Source organism: Ambystoma mexicanum, chromosome 1p, assembly GCF_040938575.1.
Source record: "Ambystoma mexicanum isolate Mex_15411 chromosome 1p, UKY_AmexF1_1, whole genome shotgun sequence".
NCBI lineage: Eukaryota > Metazoa > Chordata > Amphibia > Caudata > Ambystomatidae > Ambystoma > Ambystoma mexicanum.
This window is the reverse complement of record NC_090921.1, coordinates 815,518,806-815,543,427: the sequence shown is the minus strand read 5'-3', so window position 1 is coordinate 815,543,427 and position 24,622 is coordinate 815,518,806. Positions and strand designations below refer to the sequence as shown.

The following is a 24,622-nucleotide window of genomic DNA, read 5'->3' as shown; positions in this document are numbered from 1 at the left end:
GGGGTGGGGCCCGACGTCCTGGCTACTCCAATCCTGCTTGACGTCCTGCGCTCCATATTGGGTGCTTTGACAACGACGGTGGCCACCTCCAAGGCCTTGGAATGACCCTGTAAGCCTCCTGGATCGTGAAACGGTAGGCTTGGCAGTACGAGGACGATCCTCCACCAAAACATTTTAATGATCTGCCCGACTTCCCTCCTGAGGAACGAAAGGACGGACAGTGCAGTAGCAGTGTTTTTAGGGCACTGCCCGTCTGTCGGTTTTGATGGCCTGTAGTGATTCATCGACAGCCTTTCCAAACAAATTGTCCCTGTTGAACAGCATGTCTAGGACCCTTGTCTGAAGTTCCTGCCTGAAGTTAGTGGCCTTCAACTAGCCACAGCGGAAGACCCCATTCCCCCATTTGTCGGAACCCTGTGTCCGCAATAACCAGGGCCACGGTGATGGCGTGGTCTGACGCCACCTCGCCCTCCTGAAGGATCTCCAGCGCCTTGGGCAGGGACATCTTGTACCATAAATCCCAGTCGTACCTGTCCAGGATCACTAAAGTGTTAGCCGCCTTGACCTTCGTAGCCGCCGAGCAGATGACCTTTCTACCCACTGCGTCCAACTTCTTTCCCTCGCTGTCCGATGAGACGTCCGTGTCTGGAGATAGCTGTGACCACAGACACTTGGGTGCATACTCCGGCACCCGGTATTTCTTCTCCAGCCGGTCTCTCTTCACTACGGCGGAGGCGTGGTTTTTCAGCAGCGCCAGGCCTTCATCTCAGACCTCACCCAGGAGGGGCACCGCCAGAATGGTGTTCCTTTTCGCCGCCCAGCGTTGATACAGGAAACCCTCCTTCTTTGTCTCTTACGGCGTGAGCTGGAAGAGTTCCAGCATGCGGGCGCCATGGATTGAAATTATCCCACTTCGTCTGGCGGGGAAGCCCTTGGAGGCGGAGTGATGTCGCTGTCGTCAGGGTCTGTTGTCGCCGTGTCCGTCCCCGTATACCTAGGGGAGGCAATGGGGTGGCTGGTGAGGAGGTATAGGATGCTTCTTCCTTTTCTTCGGTGGTGGTGAGCCCCGTGTCATGGGGGCTGGCGCAAGTGGTGCCTTCTATATTTCTGACAACAGCGTGTGGAGAGTCAAAAGAATGTCTTGAGATATATCTCTTGGCGGTGTCGGGGGAGCAGGCTTGCTGGGCCCAGAGCCTAGGTCATCCCCATCCTCGCCGCCACCCCCTCTCTGGGGACTTCCTCCTTGACGTTCCCCTCGTCGTTGTCCCCAACATCCTCCTGGACCATGTGGATGGAAACCATGTCCTCTTTGGAAGAAGAAGAAATATTCGTGCCCTGGAGCACTGCCACCCCCCTTCCCCCACCTTATTTGTGTCCTGAGGGGTTGGTCTCGGGGATAGGGGTGGCATCCTCTTTTCTGGGGTCTTTTCCACTGGCTTGGCTGAAGCCTACCTCCTGGGAGGAAGAGCCACTCTGGCTGCCATCGGGGCCCCCTGGAGTCGGTCAGCCCCTTTGCCCTCACAAGGGAGGCAGCCCCCAACTCGATAGTTGAGGACGATTTAGTCTTGACTACCTGGGCCTTCACTGGCAGGTCGGACACCTTACCCAGCAGCTTGTCCTGCTCTGGTTTCTCTCCCAGCTTCCCGGGGGTAGCTGACTTCCTCTTCGACGAAGAGCTGGAACGATGGCTGGTGACGGAGGCCGATGGAGAAGATGATTGCGCCCCCTACTCATTGCGAGACCTGCTTGCGTGGCGACCCCGGCAAAAACGGACTCGCAGAGCTTGGCCTTGTCTTGGACCCCCACGGATGGGGCGCCGTCAAAGGACTTAAAAGCCCCCTCTGACTGGCCGGATCTGGGTGAGGCATGCCTCTGTGTACCACCGCCAATCTGCCGTTCCAATCCTTGATGGTGCGCTTAGGTGCCACAACAGATCTCGCAATCTTCCTCCTTGTGCATCGGGTGAAGGAAATAAAGGCACTGGGAATGCTCTTCCTCCACAAACACATTCCTTAAACCGCAACTGGTGCAGAGCTTGAAGAGGGAACCCCCGTCGTCCTCCGACATGGTCCGGCGTGCGGTGTAGGCCCAATGGCCTTCTGGAATCTTCAAAGAAAAAATACTCGACGATTCTGCCCTTGCGGGACGAAGAAAGGTGCCGACATACGGATCCCCATTAGCCGGATGAAGAAAACGATAGAGCACACAGGCTCAATCTAACAAAAATAGGAATTTCTAGCAAAAACGTGAAAAACGCAGAAAATCTCTGAGCGTGAAACACAAAGACTCCCAACACTTGGACGTGCAGTAAAAATCAGAAGATGGCTCCCACAGGAAGGACTTAGAGAGAGGGCAGTTATTGGCTGGGGGCAGTATGACCCAGAACTCAGTGATTGGTTTAAGGGAGAAAGACAGTTTGTAAGTGAAACTGTTTTTTCTTTTACAGAGGATTCCCGGCCTGATGACAGAATATTCATGAGCATGTGAATCCATGCCAGACCCCATGCTCGAGTATTAATTTTAACTCTACACACAAGTACAGTCGATAGGAGTACCTCCTTTCCTAATGCAGTACACCCTAAAATGGCAAAGAATCCCTTTCCTATCTTCCAACAGCTATTTAAATAAGAAGGTGGCACTGTGCATCTATATACCAGAATTACCAAACCGATCGATTTCTGCTTCAGTATTAAGAATATACGAACTGCGGACGTTGTGCAGTGTGATAAACCAAAGCACTTCATGAGCATGCAGCAGTGATAAGCCAGTTTCTGGCGCCATAATAGGGCAGTTTATGATAAATTCAATATTTTGCAAGCCGGGTATTTTACTAATAAGCAATGCTTCACATATGAATGCCGTGATCAAGAAAAACAACAAGTTTATTCACAGCTGTTGAAACACTTGTAAATAGGCGGGTTATAAATGCCATATCATATCTATTCAAGGAGTTAGTGGTGTTTTTAACCAATGATGGCAAGGTAGGAGATCCAAAAGAGCTTGCTTTTTGGAATGTTTGTTCATGTTGCAAATGTCCCCATGACCAAAGGTGACACTTTCTGTAGGACCATTATGCATTACGCCCCACCAACATTTTGTTTGTGATCAGACAGCTGGAATAATTAAGGATGAATCCTTTATGAATATGTTAAGTGACATTGTTCATTAATATAGCAATTACATTGTCTTAACAATATGTATCGAACCATCTTCGGTCTTATCCCTCGCCTCCATTTTCACATTATTTGAATAACAATGTAATCTGACTGCCACCAATAATGTTGTGACCCCGAATCCCATGCCACTTAACATGTCACCTCATCCCTATTTCAAGTACTCACTTACCAACACATGTTCTTCATCTAAGCGCAGCATTTCTAAACCTCTGACAGCTAACTGAAAACTTCCACATATGACAGGAAATTTTACTTACAACTGTAAGCATCTCAATTTCTTAAAGGGCAAGAACAACACATTGTTTTACTTAAGGAGCATTTTATAGGTTTCGTAGGACTGCAAAGCATTCTACAAACAGTCTGACATTTTAGCACTCAGTTACAACTGGTTCTCACATCATCCAAGTTCAGGACATGACAGGAACCTGTGGGCTCTTCTTGTAGGTTGACGGAGATCTTCTACAATTAAATGTATTAGAAAGCAGAGCCAACACTTCTAAAAATGCAAATGTGTGTAATACACAAGCAGGAACACATACAATTTAGTTTTCTTTAGCCTGTCTTAAACCGCTACACCTGTGCGCCCTACATTCTATCTTGCCAAGTAACCATTAACACATGCAGGCAAATCACTGAGTCTCACTGTCCCATCTGCTTTCCTCAGTACAAAAGCATGAACCTCAAAAAGGCATGGTTCAACATCCCTACCATTGTGTAAAACACTTGAGTATCGAAATTAATTTGTGATAAGGAAGCAACTGCATAACTGCTAGGAAACTCAGCAACATAAAATGTTATTTTATTATGTTTAAGTACCTTTTTACTCCATTGACATCTACGGGTCTTGTTTGAAATCCATTTATAAATGCTTTTCACTTACCAAGCTCCCACAAACATCACTATATGGACTATAAAACAAATGCTGGAAGCATAAAGATAGCGAAGGCCAGGGAGCCAGGCCAGCCAAAGTAAGCGGACTTCATATGCTAATAGTAACTATCAGTTACAGCTATTCTGGAAACATGCCTTGCAATATCTTGGCAAAACTATCCAAACTAGGCTGAGTTTCCTAAAATAAAAAATAAACTCAAGAAGAAAGAATGGTCTCCTCCAAGACAGAATGAACTGCAGGTAAACACGTGGTGATTATTCCATAATAAGTACACTTTAGTCATCTTTGCACCTACAGTAGATTAAGGACAACGGGTAAGCTTGACAAACATAATTGCATAGATATGCTGTTGAAAACAAAAATGGGTTATTTTTTGTTTTTACGTTTTTCATTAAGAAATGATAAATGCTTTCACATGGTAATGTTTAACCCTGTACATAGAACTGGAGTGATAACAGTTCCAGCTTGTGCTCTACAGTTAGAGGTTTGTGCAAACACTGCAGTGCTAAAGTAAATCTTCCCTTGCCTGCGTGCGTATCCCCGTCACGCTGGCAAAAGGGAGGAAAATAGAAAACACATCAAAAACATACACATTTGAAAGAAGATGCTCAACTCATGTCAGTCATTTTTCTCAGCAATGGTGAGAAATGTTTTTACCTGCCCCTTTGTTATCTTTTTCTTTTTCAGGAGTCACCTGGCTTATTTGTAATACTTTCACATGGAAATATAGGAAAAGGTACTCAGCTGCGACTCAGCTTTTGGCTTTTGTTAATCTTGGGGTCTACTGAATTTGAAAGTGTAGCGCTGGTCTCCAGCTCCCCTCCCTCAACCATTGTCTTTGCCACCACAAGCTACCAATTGAGCAAATATAAGAATTGCAGCCTTTTTAGTAAACCGAAAGATGTCATGCTTTTCTATTCGTTTTCCATAGAGTTTTATTCAAGCCAGTTGACCCACAAGAAATAGCTGGTGGAAATTCCTCGTAAACATGTGTTGATGATGTTTAAGTGGTGATCAGCCCAACAAGGACAGCATGCTGGGGAACAGATGAAGAGTTGGTTAATGTGCGAACTGTAGCCACGACAGCTAGTTAAAGAAAAGCAACCAACAGGCCTGGTTCATTATTCAGTATCCCTACTGGGCAGAGAGTGTTGAGACTATACATGATTTACGAACACTAGCCAAGAGCAGTTGCTATGGGCGCTCACCATGGTAAGCAAGCTTACCAAAGACTGATGGCTGTCTGGTCGTTCTGCTTAAAATCAGAATAAAAACTAGGGCCCACTTATCCCTTTGCCGTCCAAGCTTTGGCTTACTCAACCAGGCAGCTGAGAACTAACAGCCTGGATCAAACAACTCTCTCCTTGATTGAAACATAGGTGTGCTCTAATGCATCATTTGGACTTGACAACCAGGCTCCTCCCGCACCCTTCCATTTCAGATTCTCCTTTGGGTACCAGAAAAATTTCCACCAGCAAAACAAATAATCCTTGCAACAGACTGTCCTAGTCTCAGCTATTGTTTCCATTACTTAATCGCCTCAATGGCTGTGAAGGATATTATTTTACTCTGCCGGTTCTTCATCTCTTGAAATATATCCAGAGATTCTGTAAACATTTTCCTATGATACAGTGAGACTACTTTAAATTGCTGTGAAAACGCTACAAGAGTAAGCCTGGCAGCACCATGTGCATTCCTGGCTCCTCAAACATCGGGCCAACAGGAAATTTCTGAGAGAACATGGGAGGCAAACACAAAAGAACCTGCAGAAGAAATAAAACATCCATAAGAAGTATGCTTTCCAAAAGCAGTCATTTATTCTTGCAATTGATAATGCTTTTCTCTGCAGGTTCTCCTCCACTTGATATAATCCCATGGCATTAAGATTCCACTTGGAGGAGGGGTCCTCAGACGCATTAGGACAAACACACCTGTGCTACCCGAAGATGTGCTAAATAATCATTTTTCAATACTAGCTTCCTCTCAAGCATCCAAATCCAAACAGCACTGCTTAGCGACCTAATGCATAAAGGACTGACAAGCCATTTGGCAGATCTCCTGCTCAACATGAAGTGAGCAATACAGTGTGGCGGGGATTATTATTGTCTGGCTCTAAAGCAAGAACGAATTCAGAGAAAGCAGGTTTTAAAACTACACTCCTTTGATTTACACCATCCCACTATTAAATGCATGTTCATTACTCTACAGGGTCCAACCTTTCAGCCACGGGCAGTTTCAGTAACCTAAACATTCTGAGATTACTATGGGCAAAAAGTGGTTTTAATGCAGTGCCCAATGCTTATTGGCATTTCTTGCTGCAGCAATAGATACCAGGGCCAATAGATACAAAGCCAAACAAACATGGGATTATAAGAGCATCCCGAATGAGGCTCCACAAAAATGGGAACATAATGCAGAAGTAAACAACAAGATGTTTTTCGTTATACAAAACGCCCATCAGTTTGTTCATATGTTGCATATCCCTGCGGGGTTAGTGAATATCAGGGTGTTTTGGAGGGACAGAACCTGAATAATTTCTCAGGAGGGGTTTTAGTCACTTTTTGTTCAGCAAAGAAATTGGTGCCACGCTTATGCTGCTGGCATCTTGCAAGTATGTTATCTCGTGAATATCAGACCCTCATCAGGGGGCAACTTTCATGCAAACCAGACGTTGTACTACTAAACATGTGAATCATTTAGTTCTTTGGTACTCTCCCGCATTGAGCAGAAAGGGATAGCAGCAACTATGTCAGACTGACACAGCATTATCTTTTTAAGAAGCATCAGTATCGTTATTCTTAGAAGAACCCAAGCTCCGAGATGTTGACGAGTCCTGACAGCCTATAAGAAAACCTAACAAAATAGCAGAAAAGTCAATAAGTGACCAGGAAATGGGGAGGAGTGAGTGCATGGTAAATTGTGCATGCTTCGTGCCCGTAGAAATAACGTTTTAGGAGCACCGGCCTGGCAGATGGGACTATTTCAAGAGATTACCAATCTGCAGAGAAAAAGCATTAACTTTAAACGGCCACTACTGAAACAATCAAGTGGGTGCTATTGCTAGAAGTTTGAGATGACTGTCACATTGCAACAGAAGCCAGGGGACATCCACACCAAAAAGACAAAAGAAACAGCAGAGCAAATGAAAAAGTAAAAACATGTTGCATCACTACACTTCATGAACAGGACATTCCCCAGTTTGCCCTTTGTGTTTTCAACAGTTGCAGTCTAAGCCCTGACCATATCAAAAATAGGTTTCTATTTTTATATCACTTGTCATTCTAAGGTCAACTATGACTCAGCAAAATTGAGCCAAATTGCTTCTATCCACCAGAACAGAGGTAGTGTGGTAAGTCACTGTAGCCCAAGTAGAACATTATGCTACAAATTACTTTTGTAGAATAGATTTCTTTTAATCCAGAGCTGACTGGCAAATCGATTTGGATTTTTTGTTCCAGATCCATAGGCTGCCCAAATAGTATTTCTACTTGTCCACACTATTAATTATTGCTGTGCATGTGGATCCACTAAATCTGTCTTGGGCTGGTTCTTGCGCAGTAGGGTTGACTATCAGAAACAAACATGTTTGTAAGCATTTTTGAACTCAAACCCAAACATTTGTTATTGCCAAATCACGAGAATTAAAAACCAAGTAATAAAAAAATGAAACAGCCAAGCCAAAGGACTAAGAGCAAAGATCTGAACCAGTTGTGAAGAAGCATGCTCAGAGCTATCTCGAAACTGTGCGGGTTTTGGGAATGTGGGATAGGAAGCACACTTCCAGTACAGAATATAACAGTATAAAATTACAATTCTGTTAAATTCCAGCTGTTAAAGTCTACTCGTTGCCCCCTAACATCCTAAAAATATTAAACCAATGTGCAAATATATAGCTTTCAAAAAGCAAAATAAATTATAAATAAAAAAATACTACACTATTTAAATATTTGCATTAAAAGACAGATGCTGGGGTGATGTGATTTTAGGGAACGTAATCCCCCTCATAAATGTGTCTTTGCAAACTAAGGGCCTTGTAGTTAAATATGAGAGTTCAATCTTACTATAACCAAATGATATCACTTGTCTTCTGCAAGTTTCAGTTTTCTATTGTACACCAAACTCCCACCTCTCTTAAAGTGCAGAGGAGTTTCCATTAGTGTGTCGACATTCAAGATGGACGAATATGCTTTTAAAAGTTCCAGAACTCTTAAAATCAACCTTCAAGCATGTAACTAAAATTTATTAAAAAAATAAACTCCTTATACTAGTATCTGAGTTCTTTAAACCAGTCTGGCGATTATGCCAATGGGCAGTTCTAATGAGCAGCATCACTACTTCGTGGTCTGCAGGAACCCAGGATTTTTCACTAGGACCTCCATTCTTTGGAAGGGAAACGAAAACTCCAGTTTCAACACAAGGCTTCAACAACTTATTGTATGGGCGTTTTAATGAGCAACCACTAACGCCAGCTCTAATTCAATAAATGTAAAAAAAAATAAACTCAATTGATACGGAGGAAAATGGCAGTGCGGTGTCCTTCTGGAGTTAAAACTGGTGTTAACATGAAAATACTGGGATTTAATTGGCTATATTTGCCAAATAACAGTTAACCAAGCAAGAAAGCCAAACTAGCAGAGGTTCCCATATTGGGAGCAGTTGTTTCTTTGGAAAGTTTTAATCTCCGTTTAACTTGTCAGATGCCTGTGCCCAGTAATATGAAGGGAATCAGTGAATGTTAGTTGTCACATTAGTGAAGCCTTCTTCCCAAAGCTCGTCAATGCCAAAAGCTTTGGGACTACTTGCGGGTCTTGAGGATGTAGTGAGCTTGAAGCCCACGCCCTCAGGATCTTAACCTTTAGTCAGAGCATGCTTCCTACAATGGGTTTTTAATTTCCTAGCAACTGTCAGTCTGATAAATTCCCTCCCTCCTGTGAGCCTATTCTTTGGATTGCCACCATCAAAACACTTTAGTGGATTTGCTCTTGCAACCCACCCAAGCAGCTATCCCCACCTTTGGACAAGAGAGGGGTGAGCGGGTGAAGAGCTAAATATTATTGCATTTCCCAAGCATAATGGGTCCAAAGTGTGAAACCAGAGTCAAAACATTTCATCTCAACTCTTCACAACCTATGTATTTGTGCTTCCCGTTCCCTTTCTTGTCGTTTCAGTTCTGCTTTGAAACAGCAGGAACAGTAATTCCTAGTCTCAGGGTGTCCATAAAAGTTACAGTTCTGCTGCTTGCATTTGGTCTGTTGAATGTTATAAAGTAGTCGACTGTTGCTTTTGTCAATGTTTGGAGCCTTTGGCAAGCTGTGCTGCTCTGCCAAATCCCTGCAGCCGTTGCTGTGCTGGATACAGGGAGAGCTATCACTTTCCAGGGGGTAGCTAGGAGGTGGGTCCATCTCGGAGGGGGAAAACTTTCCCAAATGGGATGGGCTGGTTTGGTAAGGGTGGGGTCGTGCCTGTGTGCAATGTCGAGGCAGAGTAGCATAGGCAGGAAGATTGTTGCATGAGCCACCTGCAACCTGCCTTCTGGAGTCTTGATAACTATGTGGGTGAGCACCATCAAAACTATTCACCAAAGAGGGCCTGGGAATTGTGAAAACCCCAGAGTAACTGGAAGGGAAATTTGTGATTTTCGCACCCACTGGCAGCTCAGTGTTCTGTAGACTATAACTGGGCGGTAGCTGGGAAAACGGTGGGTCCAATTCCTCGTTTTGAGATGGTTTGCTTTCCTGCTCCGGCTTCTTTGCCGCAACACCATTTCCCAAAGCTTTCTTCTCAGTCTCTTTTTGTTTCTGCTCAGCCATGAATCGGTCCCGGGCATCTGAAAGGTAACGTTCAATCATCTCTTCCTGATAAGGCTGCCGATTGCTGGTCTTCAGGAGGCCAGCAAAGATGAACTTCCTCTCACCCTGCATGGCCGCCCGCAATATGCTGAGGCTCAACTTTACATCATTGCTATATTTATAAGGGTCACCCTGCTGCTTCTCGCCAGACACTTTGCCTTGAATGCACTTCTCAGATGCAGAACTTAAATCACTCTGAGAAGTCTCCTCTTTGCTTCCTTTCCTTGACTTGAGAGACCCTTTCTTCTTCTTCTCCAGGGTAGCATCACCTTGACCATTGCTGACACCACCTTTTCCACCCTTGCTGTGCATCAGGCCACCCATGTTCTTCTTCAACTTACTTCCTAAACTCTTTCCAAAACTGCCCAACTTGTTTGCCACAGTGTCTGCCCTTTTCTTATCCTTGTCCTTTTCCTTGTCTTTCTCCTTCTCCTTCTTTGGTTTCTCCTTGTCCTTACTGCTCTTGCTGCCGCCGTTGCTGGTGGAGCTACTGCAGACTGATTCCTTGTCAGATTCTCCAGATTCCGCAGCTGACCGGACATCATCTCCTGCAGAGGCAGTCGGAGATTCTGGTTGTGCCAGGGGTGCTTGCTAAAACCAAAAAAATGTGTGTAAATAATTTGATTAAAAAGGCAAAGTATTAATGATTTCAGGCTCAAACTGCAGAAAAGTACAAACATTTGTCTATTCTATGAACCATTTGAGCCCCCACTGAGAGCATGATTCGTACAGTGTTAAGAGCACTGCTATGCAGCTTTCAATTTGCGAGCACATTCCCTTTACATTTCACTTCTATACTAGCATCTCTTCGTTAGGGGGAAATACCTGAACATGCAAAGGGTGAAGCAGCAATAGATGCATGGACCACCCACACCTCCCCAAAAATATCCCTACATAGGTGGGGCTGGTGTAGAGGAGTAGTGCATCTCATTCCTTAAACAAGCAGCATTCCTATTCATATTAAAGGTCTAACCAATATTCTGTTGACATTCTGTATATAGAAATCCTTCAAGAGAGCTGCATAATTCTCACTGCCTAACATGCTCCATACTCAGTCGAATTACATTTTAGGAATCAGACATGATTTACAGTGGGTAAGTTGTTGATGGTGCACTTCAAGCTTTTACACTTTATCAGACAGTATGATCCTCAAAAACGAATCACCACCTCGCTGGTCATATGACAGGTATCACTTACCCAGTAATCACCTTTCTGTGGCTTAGAATCACATGCTATGCATAGTCCACCATCTAGTGGATGGCTCAGAGTATAACATATGTTTTTCACATTTGAGAAATTGGGCATCGACAGAATCATTCCACTCACACTAGCCCTATCCTACATTTGCAAATGTCCTCAGATTGATCGTTTTTCTGTCATGACATCTAAAAAGGTTACGAGTTCAATGTAGTGTGCGAGTGATACTTTTGTACAGTACCATTGCTTCCTCGCATGGAGGCAGGATGGGCACGTGACTGTAAGCAAATACAAGCCACAGCAAGAAGACTACTGGTAAATTAATATTGGTCTTCTGGGGCTTGTGAAACTGCCTAGATTCACATGCCTTGCAGATTAGCAAGCAGTATCGGAGGCAGAAGATGTGCGAGCAGCAGGGACAGTGGAGCATTAAAAAAAAAAAAATTAAGTACCTCTAGACCCACCTCTTAATCAGCCCTTGCTTGTTTTCTGACAGTAGTATTGGGAGAATTCTACTCAACTCCAAGTTGCAACATTACACAATTCTTCAAACAGCACATTAGTAGCAAAAGCCAACATTTCTCCTGTGCTACGCATAGAGTGGGCTTTAGGTGTGATAGACAATGTTTTCTTTTCCAGTGAGTAACAGTTGTATACACTTGACAATCCACTTAGCAATGGTAGCTTTGGTTACTGGTCACCATCTCTGCCCGCTGTAAAAGAGACAAAGAATTGACTCGTCTTTCTTATTCTCTTTGTTGTAAACGGGTAAAACATGACTGCTCTGTGCACATCTAGTGCGTGTAGTCCTTTTTCTCTCATATTTTGTGGGTTTGGGAGGAAAGAAGGAAGTTATGTGGATTGGTTAACATGAAATTTGGAGATGTAATTGGGAGAGAAACGCTGACATGTTCGTAGCACCATCTTGGATTATAGTACTGAGACAAAAAGTTCTATTGCTGAGGAGGCTTGTAGCTTGAGAACTCTTCTAATAGATGTGATTGCCATTAGAAACACATCCTTGTACGAAAGAACCCTTTTAGTGGCTTTGTGCATTGGCTCAAAGGGTGCTCCCATGAGTCTGTTACACAGTATAGCGGTTACAGCCAGGGGTGGGTGGGTGCGCAATAGGTGGATTAATTATTATAACCTTTTCCATTAAGACATTAACCATTGGAACGTTCCACCAAAACACCTTATGCTGGATGCAGTGTAAACTGCGGAAGCTGGCAGATGTACTTTGAGGGAGTTATGGACTAATCCCAAGTCAAAGAGGCGAAGGAGAAAAGTAACATGCCTGCTGGTGAACATTCAATGGGGCTGTTGCCCTTTTGAGTGCACCATATTACAAAACACTTCCATTTGTTGTAATAGCAATGACTTGTGTTTAGTTTTCTGGCCTCCTTTAGTATTTCCATACATATTGCTGGTAGCTGCAAGTGCCCAAGGTCTTTGACTTCACACTCTTAAGTTTGTTGTCTGTTGATTTGGTTGCGAGAGCTTGCCATGTTGCTGTCTTAGTAAGTTGTGGGCTGGCTGGAATTTTAAAGGTGGCTGAACCGGCATTCTTTAGAGGTGTGGGTACCATGTTTGCCTTGCCCATACTGGTACAAATCAGTATTAGGGTTAGCCTCTCATGCAGTTACTTGTAAACTACTTTGTGGAGTAGAGGTGTTGGTTGGGGGAATCCTGGGGGGGTCGGGGTGGGAGGGTGGATTAATCCAATACCCTTGATCAACTCCTCCATAGAATGGCCTTATTTACAGTTCCCTGGATGCAACTGTTGGACATTTCATGTTCTGGGCTGCTGCTAGGAGACCCACTGTTGGATGTCCCCACATCTTGAAAATGTAAGAGTTAATTTCCTACTTGGGATTTTGTTGCAACACTCTGCTTAGGCTGTCCACTGTGATGCTGGAAATGGATTGGAGAGACAGGGCCTCCGTATCCTTGTCCTTTATTGCGTTATCATGTATGTTCTGTCTTGTTTTCCATGCAGGAGTTCATTTGGGACTCCTGGCAGTGCAGCTCTTCCTCTTTTTCGTTTGGTGTACAGACCCTTGGGATACCCCTATGGCACCCATTGGTGGGAGTACGAGCCCTTTACTCCTAGTGTATGTTTTTGGGCACCTGTGTTTGGCCCACAGAGCAGGGTAGGGGCTGTTGGCAGCTCCATGCTGAATTTGACAGGTGCTCTGAGTGTCCTCCATTTTGGGATACCCAAGCCCTGCAATTGGAATCAGTGTATTCCTGATAGAAGACAAGATGGCCCCTGTGGCCTCCTGCTTTCTAGGTTACCTTGTATTCCCGAAGTCCCGGGAAGCCCCGACTCTGTCCCTTCCCCCTGACTGGATGTTTGGAGTGGGGGGGTCCATATACGGTAGTGTGGGGAAGTCCAGGCCAGACTGGCTGGAGCCTTCCCAATGACTATGTTGCAGGTACACCTGTGGGGTGGGACCTGGGTGAATGGAGTGTGTGACGAATACGCATTTCATGTTATGGGTGTCTAGTATCTGGTGTTTGACACAATGGCTGAGAAAGGCCTGCCCGAAACTGGCATAATGCAGTGTGGAGTGCTGAATGGCATAGTGCTTGTCCAAATCCACATTCCGTGTTGTGAGTGGCTGGATGGAGAAGAATGGCATGAATGCACTGTGAGCCTGACTGGCTGCCTGACTGCCTGAATGCTCTTCTGAATGATTGGTTGCCTGAGTGTGACCCAGCAGAGTGAATGGGAGATCAACAGTATATCTGGGGGCCTCTCACTGATACAAATCGTTCAGAAGCTGAAGTTGATGCTCAACCTTGAAGCCCACTGGAAGAAGAATTGCTGCTGCTGTCCTTCACCAATCTGAAAGCTGCTGTGCCTTCAAGGAACTGATCCAAGAAAGGACCTGGGTATGAGACCTCCACCCGAGCTACGAAGGACCATCGTGCACTAGCTAACCTTTGTCAAAGCGCTCTGGAAATATTCCATAGCTGTGGTATTGTCTGTATTGATCAATAAAGTGCAGTTGTATAGCCTTGTTTGGAAATATAGGAGAGCCATCTTTATTGCTTGTAACTCTAGCACATTTACGTGTTGTGTTGCTTTTCTTTGTGTCCATGTACTGTGTGTGGTGAGCACCTGGCAATGGGCCTCCAACATAGTACCAAGGCGTCTAAAGTGACAGTAGCTTGCACCGTTCTCAGCTTGAAAAGTGTGCCTTTAAAGAGGTTTTCATTTCGCCACCAAAGCAGAGCACTTACCACCTCTTTTGATATTAGTGTTAGACATTCCCATTCGCCAGACACTTTTGACCATTAACATGAGAGCTATTATTGGATATTTCTCAAGTTTAGTCGAGCAGGAGGGACTATGTAGATGCATGAAGCCACTCGAGATCGGATTGCACAAACTGTGGAACTGTTTTTTCTGTGATGGGATAGTCTGAATAGAAGGTTCACTGTCTTTTGGGTGTTGGCCAGGTAGCTTGCCTTCAACACCATTGTTATGACCCAGTCGTTCAGGTAAGGGTAGACAGGAATGTTGTTCGAGTATGTATGCTGCTACCATCGCAAGCACTTTTGTGAACACATGAGTTGCTGACGCTATTCGAAAAAAAGGTAATACCTTGAACTGGTAATGTTTCTATTTGGAAAAGTAGAGACCTCCTGTGGGCTGGGAATACTGAAATATGAAAGTATGCATCTTTCATGTCCACAGCAGTCATTAACACCCTCTTTGTTAGGATAGGGATGACTTCCTGGAGTGTGGTCATTCTGAACTTTTGGGGTTTTACGGATTTGTTTGCTGGTCTAAGATTGGTCTCTGTTTTTTTGGGGTCTTTTTTTGGGAGACGACTAATATATGGAGTAAATGCCTCAGTTAACCTGGTCTGGAGGAACGTGCTTGATGGCGTTCTTTTGAAGTAGAGCTTCAATTTCCTTTTCTAATAGTTCTTGATGTGTGTGTCGTAACCTTCATTGTTTGGCGGTGCGTTGTGTTGTGTTTCTAACAACTCTACGCAGTAGTGTCTAGCACAAACTGGTTGAATGTAGCCCCCTTCCATGCATGGGTGAATGATGATATGCATCCTCCTACGGGAGTGGCATGGGAGGGTAGATTAATCCCCAGGTCTTTGCTTTGCGGAAGAGGACACTCCTCTGGAAGTTTATCCTCTTCCCCAGGTCTTACCTCTACAATGTTGACTAAAGGGAGAAGAGCAAGTCTGCTGATGCTCTGAGCCAGAGTACCAACCAGTACTTGGTGCCTGTGAATATTGGGCGATTGTTTGACTATATGTGGTCCCCTCAAAAGGACAGTCGTTTCGCAAGTGCGCCTCTTGTCTGAAAAGTTCTACCCTAAATCTGGCCCAGGGTTTTAAGGCATCAGTCTTTTTCATCCCTTTCCCGGGTTTTACCTACAGCTTTTCCAAATAGTGGGGCTTCCTCAATTGGTTTTCCTAATAAGCTTAACTGTGTTTCTGCCTTAAAGCCTGTTCCTCTGAGCCAAGCATGGCGTTTGATGACATTTGCCCCGCCAACTGACATCCAGCTGTTTTGCAGTGTCTAGTGTGTTTTTGATTATGGCATTTGTTGACTGCTTTTCTCTTCTGAAAGATCTTTCAGAAGGTACCCTGGAACTCTCTCTGGGGATGTTTTTTTTCTAACTCCTCCATATCATTCCACTGTGCCCTATTACATCTGGACTTTAGGGCCGTGGCATTAGCGATCCTGTCACTATATGCTGCTTCATGGCCGAAAGAGTAGATGCACCTACTTAGTCTGGTGGATATTCTGCAGCCGACAGAGGCATTTGCCCCCTTTCTAGCTAGAGTGACTACTAAAGAGTCAAGTGCAAGTTGACCCCTGATGTAGATGTGGTCTAAGTAGTATGGCGTATATTTTTTCGCCACCCTTCCATTAACTTTTTTAGTGAACATAGGGATTATGCTCTTTTTAATTTAGTTCAGTAAGGGGATGCAACGAGAAACCAGCATTTTCTTTTCCAGAATGTCTTTTATAAAATCTAGGTCCTCATCTGGTTCTTCGGTGAGGATACCAAAGAGTTCTGCAGCTTCTAAGTAAATCTGAATATTGAAAATTGTCAGTGGGAGAAGAAGTAACTGGAGGGTCTACTTCATCTAGGGAAGCCAGGATTTAATTATCAGTCTCAAGGAATTTATGAAACTCGTGGTCTGGGAGTCTGTGTTCCCTATGTCCTCATCTTCATCATGGTCCGAAAATAGGTCTGAAAGACTGTCTGTGACTGTGATTTGGCCCTGATAGGGTGCTCACTATATGTGGTGTTTCTTAGTTGGTGTGTCAGGTTTCTCCATGACGGACACCATTTTGGTCAAGATATCCCTGAGATCTTGCACAGGCCACTTCCCCTTTGATGTTGAGTTGTGACTTCTGATGCAGTAGAAGAACAAGTTACTCTCTTACCTGGTAATGTTCTTTCGATGGGATGGTCCAACGACGTATTCTATATCTAGGACAGTAATCACGACAGCTGTGCTGCTTCGGAAAATCTTTCGGCGTCTGCGTCGATACGCCGCCCTCGAGGACCTCCTCCGACGGCACTGGATGTTATAAGTAGGACGCACGTAGCCTCAGTTGTAGTTTTTTCCCCCAGAACATGTGGCACCAGTCTTCTGCCAGTCTGACCACACAAATCCTTGCGGAAACGTAAGCTGCAATCGCATAAGAAATTCTGTAGCGGGGAAGGCAGGGAGGGAGCGATATGGAATACGTCGTCGGACCATCCCATCGAAAGAACGTTACCAGGTAAGACAGTAACTTGTTCTTCGAGGGGATTGGGTCCTCCGACGTAATCCATATTTATGACAGACTCCCAAAGCAGTACCAATGCAAGGAGGTGGGAAAAGAATTTAGAAAAAGGAATTTAGAATGCCCAATCAAATTGCAGGGCAAAGGACCGCCTTGTCAAAGGCCAGATCCTGCCCACGGATGGAATCGAGGGATTAGTGACATACAAAAGTATGGACCGAAGCCCAGGTGGCTGCGTCACAGATGTTACGAATAGGAACACCCCTCTGTAGGGCAGTAGAGGCAGACATACCCCTGATAGAATGGGCCCGCAAGCCTACCGGTGGGTCCTTACCCGCCAAGCGGTAACACTCAGAAATAGCCAGAATAATCCAGCGAGACAAAGTCAAGTCTGCTTACTCACAGCTTGTCCCAAACGCTTTCCAGCGTAACCAATGAAGCGTTGATCGTCCAATCTGACCCGGGACATGCGTGAAATATAAAAGCTTAAAGCTCTCCTAGGATCGAGCCTATGGAGCCTCTCCTCTTCCTTACCAGGATGTAGAGGAGGATGAAATGCCGGAAGAACAACCTTCTGGCCTAAATGAAATTCCGACACCACCTTCGGAAGAAAGGAAGGACGAACTCTAAGGACAACCCTGTCCTTCTGAAATACAGTGAAGGGTGGCTTAACTGAAAGTGCCTGTAACTCACTCACTTTGCTAGCGGAAGTAACCGCAACCAAAAATACAGTTTTAAGAGTTAATAGTTTCAAAGGGCATGAATGCAAAGGCTCAAACGGAGCACCCATCAGAAACTTGAGGACAAGGTTCAAATCCCAACCGGGCACCTGGAAAGGTGACGACGGAGGGAACACATTAGTGAGCCCTTTTAGAAACTGAGAAATTAAAGGAATTTTAAAATAAGAACACTCTTCAGACGAGTACTTAAATATGGACAGCCCCGCCAGGTAACCTTTAACAGTACCCACTTGTAAGCCCCTGTCGGCTACAGAAAGCAAAAAAGACAGAACCACAGGAATGTCACATGCAAAAGGATCCACATTCTTAACCCTGCACCAGTCGCAGAACATTCGCCAACGGCAACGGTACAGGGACTTTGTTGCGGGCCTTCTGGCCGAAAGCAACACCTCCACCACATCTTCAGGGAGGTCCCAATCCTTATACCTCAACCTTTCAGAAACCAAGCGTGAAGGTTGAAAGATCTGACCTCTGGATGGAGAACCCGACGCCCCCCTCCCATGAGAGCAGATTGTCTCGGTAGGGAAGACGACGTGGAGGCCAGATGGACAAGTCGAGAAGGTCCGGGTAGCACGTCTTCCGGCTCACGCCGGAACAATGAGGATCATCCGGGAACCGAACCTTCGTAACGTCCGTAGCACTTGCGGGATGACGGGGACTGGAGGAAACACTTACAGCAGTGGGAATGACCACTCCACCACAAACTCGTCTCCTAAGGCTCCTTTAGGAGGAAATTCCCGCGAGCAGAACCTTTCGCACTTCGGGTTGACACTGGAGGCGAAGAGATCCACTTGAGGGGTCCCCCAAAGGGCAAAGATCTCCAGGAGAATCTCCTGAGCCAACTCCCACTCATGAGAGATCGCGCTCTTCCTGCTCAGAGCGTCCGCCGTCTCGTTTTCGTCTCCGGCCAGATGAACTGCCGAGTTCAAAACTTCCTGCTGGATTGCCCAGAACCAGAGCTGCATCGCCTCCCTGCACAGAGGAAGTGACCCCCCACCCCCCTTTTTGTTGAGGTAGTGCATGGCCACTGTGTTGTCCGTCAGGATCAGGACATTCTTTCCTCGCCCTCAGCTCCAACAGATTGATATGGAGTCTGGACTCCGCCGGAGACCAAAGACCGCGGACTGTCAACTTGTTGGCATGAGCTCCCCATCCAGTGAGGGATGCGTCCGTCACGATCGTCACCTCCGGCCAGGGTAGCCAAAAAGCAGCCCCATTCATCAGATTGCCTTCGACGGCCCACCACAGAAGGTCCTGGGCGACCGGGGACGGCACCTGAACAGGGTCCGACATCCTGCCGGAGGACTGAGACCACTGGAACTTGAGTGCCCATTGCAAAGATCTCATCCGCAACCTGGCCTCTGGCACCAGAAGAATGCAGGATGCCATGAGACCGAGCAATCTCAAGACTTCGAACGCTGGGAGACTCTGGGCAAACTGAAACTTGGGCACCATCTGCTGAATGTGATGAGACCTCACCTGGGGAGGAAAACACTGCCCCAGGGACGTGTTGAGCACTGCTCCGATGTACTGGAGCCTCTGAGTTGGTGTCAAATGGGACGACTTTAGGTTGAGGGAGAAGCCCAGCTTGTGGAGGGAGTGGGAGGTGACTGACAGATGATCCAGGACTTGCTCGGGAGAGCGCGCCCTGATCAACCAATAGTCCAGGTAGGGGTAGACGTGAATCCACCTTTTCCTGAGATGCGCTGCCACCACTACCATGAGCTTGTTGAAGACCCTCAGGGCGGAGGTCAATCCGAACGGCAGGACCCGAAACTGAAAGTGCGAGTCGCAAACCGCGAACCTCAGGTACTTCTTGAGCTTTGGATGGATCGGCACATGAATATAAGCGTCCTTGAGGTCGAGAGACACCAACCAGTCCTGAAGTTGAAGGGCCTGGAGGACTTGAGAGAGAGTAACCATCTTGAACTTGTCCTTCCTGAGGAGTTTGTTCAAACCGCGCAAGTCCATGATGGGTCTCAATCCCCTGTCTTTCTTGGAAATCAAAAAATAAGGGGAATACCAACCCTTGTTCCTCTCCGCTACAGGCACCAGTTCTATGGCGCCTTTCTCCAGCAGTGATTGTATTTCCTGCGCAAGGAATGGATCCGGACTCTTCAAAGAGAGATTCCCCGGTGGATTGTCGTGAGGCCTCTGCCGGAAAGGAAGACAGTAGCCGTGGGCTATGATCTCCAGAACCCACACATCTGAAGTAATGGCACGCCACTCTACAAGATGCTGCGCCAGCCTTCCCCCAACCGGCAAACCATGGGACATGGCCTCATGACTGAGCTGAAGCGGCTGCTGCGTTGCCTGAGGGCAAAGAGGCAACTGCCGAGCGGCCTTGGCACCTCGAGTACCTTGTTTTCCACCTCTGGCACTCCTACGGTGGCCCCTTTGACTCGCAGCTCCTCTCACTTTACCAAAGGATGAGTAATAACGAAAGGAACCTCCCCTCCATTGCTGTCCCCTAGGACGAAAAGGCGGAGGTTGTCGAACTGCAGCGCCCAATGGCTTTGCTGCAGCTTTGGAGGTCTGCAACCTCTCAAGGCTCTCGTCAGCCTTGCTGCAAAAAAGATGTTCCCTGTCAAAGGGCATGTTGCGGAGCCGGGCAGGCACATCAGGAGCAAACCCCGACTTCTGCAACCACGCAAACCTGCGTATTACGGTGCTCGCCGCCATGGACCGGCTGACGCAATCTGCCATGTCCAAACCCGACTGAACAGCCTCACACATGGCATCCTTGCCATTCTGGATCATAGCAAGGAAACCAACCCGTTCGTCCCCTTTGGGAATATGTTCAGCCGCTAAGGAAGACAATGCATTACTTACCGTAAAAGCATTTCTGATGGTTGTATCTGCTTAGATTCACATGCTGTGCATAAGTCCGACATCCAGTGGTCACCGCGGAGTATTGCATTTTGTTTTTCGTAGTCGAAAAGGGGACGTCGACAAGGCGTGTCTGTAACACTATCCCTATAGTGACGTGCGTTGTACCCACAATCCCTCACGCATCGAGGTCCCTCAGATTGTTTTTTTCCGCCCAGCTACTGGTCGCCTTTATGCAGAGCTCCTCGAGAGACATTGCTAAATAGTTTCTTCGACCTTTGGTCGTTTGTTATTAATATCAATAACGTAGATCCCTCCCTCGACGCAGAGATGTTTCTCCGCCGAGCAAGATCTTCGACGGAAGGACGAGCGGAGGGGATCCTTCGGCGCTGCCGAACACGTGGCCTGGCCTCGCCGGCCATACACAGTAGGGAGAGCGGGGTTGTGTGGTCTTTCTTTCTTTCTTTCTCTTTAAGAATGCCTTTCTCTTTCCCCTCCCTCTCTTTCGAGGTCGTAGTCACACTTCTTGCCCTCAGCTATGGAGAGGACGCCATTTAGGTTTTGCACGCTTTGTAAGGGTAAATATACCTGGAAGGATAAGCACAAACGGTGCAACCGTTGCTTACCCCTCGATCTCCAGGAGGACGGCTGTGCGGCCTGTAAATTACTAAAGCCCAAAACTCTAAAAGACCGCAGGGTCAAAAGGTGGGTGGCCTACGCCATGTCTAGGCCTGACTCCTCGCCCGCTGCCGCCGAATGTGACGAGGACAGTGACTACACGGACCCCGTAACGGAGGTCGTAGACCTCTCAAAGGAGCGTTCACGCACCTCGTCGTCCGTCCCCGGTCCCGACAAGCGCGGCTCACGCCCAGTTTATGGGGATGAACACCCCGGCGACGAGGACGCACATGGAAAAACACCAAAGCACATACCCCCGGCACGCATTTGTCGAAGACGAAGGCAGCCATAGCGCCAACGGGGGCGCCGGGCCCACCGGCGTCTTCCGCCGACCGTAAGGGTCGTCAGCCCTCCCCGCCACCGCCTCCACGACAGGCGACTGGGCATTCTAAAGATAAGAGCGCTCACGTTGCCAGCAAGGACTCGACGTTACATAGCGCGACGGCGACCGATCCCTCGGTAGAGAGAATGATCGCCGAAAGCCTCGCGCGCTTATCATCTAAGGACGGCCAGAGACGTACGGCGAGCGAGGCGCCGAAAACCGCGCACAAGGCCAAAGATACGCTGAAAGTGCCAGAAAACAGATCAGGCCAGTTCCTGACGACGACGGAAGGCCCTAGCCAGTGAGAAGGCTACTCAGAAGGCGAAAGGCTCACTTTCTTCAACGTTATGGGACAGAACCAGACAACTACAGGAGGAAGAAACTCCTTTTTCATTCCCAGACCGTCCTGGCCGACCTCAGTGGACCCTTGAAAGGTTCCAGACCTGTATGGATAAACTAGACAGGTTCATGTCCATCCCAGAAGGCAGGGCACCCAAGAGACCAAGGGAGGCACCCCTGGAGAGTCCAAGGGCTAAATACCAGAAGTTTTATAACCCCATACAGGAGGACATATACTCTTACGACCTCACTGAGGAAGACACCCTCTTCCAGGAGGAAGATGAGTTCACCTATGTTGAAGACCAACAAGAAGAGGAAGGTTTTCACGAGGACACTAACCTAGGTGAGGAGGGATTCCAGGAGGACACAGGCGAGGGCGACCCAAATCCCTGGCAGTCACCAGCTAGGTCTACAGACACAGGCAGCAGCAGTATAGTCATCCGGTCTACTGAAACTACACCAGTCAGGAACCCTTCGCCTGTTGATCATCAACCCACATTCAATGCACTGCTGAAGAAGGCAGCAGCACATTTTGAACTTGAAACTGTGAGGTCAGCCCAGACACCGATTTTGTGGAGAGGATTATCAAAGAAAAACCCCCCACTAGCCAAACTATCCCCATCCTCGCCTCAATTAAGAGACGTATTACCCCTTCTCTGTCCACTCCTGCACTGGTTAGAGGGGTCAATCCGAGGATTGAGAAACTGGTCTCTCCCTCTCAATCAGACCCATTATATATTAAGGGTCACTCAATCCCGGACTCCCTGGTCGTGACCAACACCAGGAAAAGGGCCGGAGTACCACTATCTACCAGCGAGGCACCCCCAGATAAAGAGGGGAAGAAGCTTTATGTCCTAGCCAAGAGAATCACCACCTCTGCAGCATTCTCTACCAGAATTGCCAATAATAACACACTATTGGCTCGCTACGCTGATGCTCAATAGGAAAAGCTTAAACAGGACATTGAAGAAGCTCCCGAACCCCTAAGAACTCATTTGCTGGCTACAGTTAACGAGGGCATTCCATCCAAAGCATCGTCAAGAATACCCTCGATGCAGCAGAAACGGCTGGCCGCACTTTGGTACAAGGAATTTTGCTGAAGCGTCACGTCTGGCTTCGCAATTCCGGGTTTAAGGCAGAAACACAAGCGTCTCTTAGTAATAAGCCCATAGAGTAGTCCAACCTCTTTGGGAAAGCAGTTGATGACATGCTGGAGAACGCGAAGAAAGAATTTGACACAATAAAGACCTTGGACCAAATTTCAAAACCCCCTAACAGGCGGGGATTTGGTAATAAGCGCTTTTTTCTTGGCCAACGCCAGCAACAAAACCAACAACAACAGTATTCTGCCAGCAACTACCAAGGAAATAGTGGCCAGTATAATCAGAGGGGTCAACGCCGTGGCAAAGGGAGAGGCCGGGGTTCCACCCCCAGAGGCTCCCAAGCCACCAACACCACCAAGTGAAGCGAAGATTCGCGTCCCCTCCCATGCAACGCCGGTCGGGGGCCGGTTAACATCCTTTCTTCCAGCATGGGAGGGTATAACATCAGACCGCTGGGTGCTTTCCACCGTAGCCCGCGGCTACTGTATAGAGTTCAACAGTTCCCCAAGATACAGACCCCCGAGGGAACGCCGCATGACACCAGAACACCTCGCCATCCTTCTCCAAGAAGTGGACCAACTGCTGGAAAAAGGAGCCATAGAGGTCGTGCCTCTATCTCAGGTAATGGAAGGTATTTATTCAGTGTACTTCCTTGTACCCAAAAAGGATCTAACCATGCGCCCTGTATTAGATCTGCGCCCAGCGAACAAGTTTGTCAAACCCCAAAACTTTCGTATGGTGACATTACAGGAGGTGATCCCACTGCTATCACAGGGAGATTACATGGCGACACTGGACATGAAAGATGCATACTTTCATATTTTAATGTTTCCAGCGCACAGAAAATACCTCAGGTTCATGATAGAGGGCAAACACTACCAGTTCAGAGTGCTACCCTTCGGCATAGCATCTGCTCCAAGGGTATTCACGAAGGTACTGGCAGTGGCAGCGGCCCACCTGCGCAGGTTATCCATCCCCGTATACCCTTACCTCGACGACTGGCTCATAACAGGGGACTCTTACGAGACATGCTTTTCAAACACCCAAAAGACTGTAGACCTTTTGTTCCAGGTGGGCTTCTCCATCAACGAGAAGAAGTCCAGCTTAGACCCCACCCAAGTCAAACAATTCCTAGGGGCTCTAATTCGAACAAAGGACGGCCTCGTCTTCCCCTCCAACGAGAGGGTCCAAAACATGCTGTTTCAGATCCCCCAATATGTGGCAGGTCGAGAGGTGACGGTGCGCAAAGAAATGCGCTTGCTAGGAATGATGGCGTTGTGTATTTATTTGGTACCTCACGCGCACCTGCGCATGCGACCAATGCAAGAGTGGCTCAACAGCCAGTGGTGTCAGGCCAGCGGACAATGGGACGATCTAGTGGTGGTCTCGCAGGCCTTGGTTCTCTCGCTACGGTGGTGGACAAAGGAAAACCTGATGATAGGGAAACCTTTTGCCACACCCGCGGTGGAGTCCACTCTAACCACGGACGCATCCCTCACAGGATGGGGGGGGGCTCACCTATCCCATCAGACTGCTCACGGAGTGTGGACTCCGAGCGTAGCATCCAAACACATAAACCTACTGGAGCTACTGGCGGTGTTCAAAGCACTAAAAGCCTTCCAAGAACACCTACAAGGGAAGACAGTGATGGTCCTTACAGACAGCACCACAGCCATGTACTACATCAACAAGCAGGGGGGCACCCACTCTTCAGGACTGTCC

The 24,622-nt window shown here is 47.1% G+C and overlaps 1 protein-coding gene across 5 annotated transcripts in view; it reads right to left on the bottom strand.

The window, feature by feature from the left end:
- Positions 1-2,864: 2,864 nt before the first annotated feature.
- Positions 2,865-24,622, bottom strand: part of OTUD7B (OTU deubiquitinase 7B) — a 932,635-nt gene continuing 910,877 nt past the window's right edge. For all 5 annotated transcript variants that reach the window (XM_069652344.1, XM_069652353.1, XM_069652334.1 and 2 more), the window contains one exon: positions 2,865-10,508. In XM_069652344.1, coding sequence (XP_069508445.1) covers positions 9,189-10,508 — 1,320 coding nt within the window. In that variant the 3' untranslated portion in view covers positions 2,865-9,188. The remainder of the gene's footprint in view (positions 10,509-24,622) is intronic.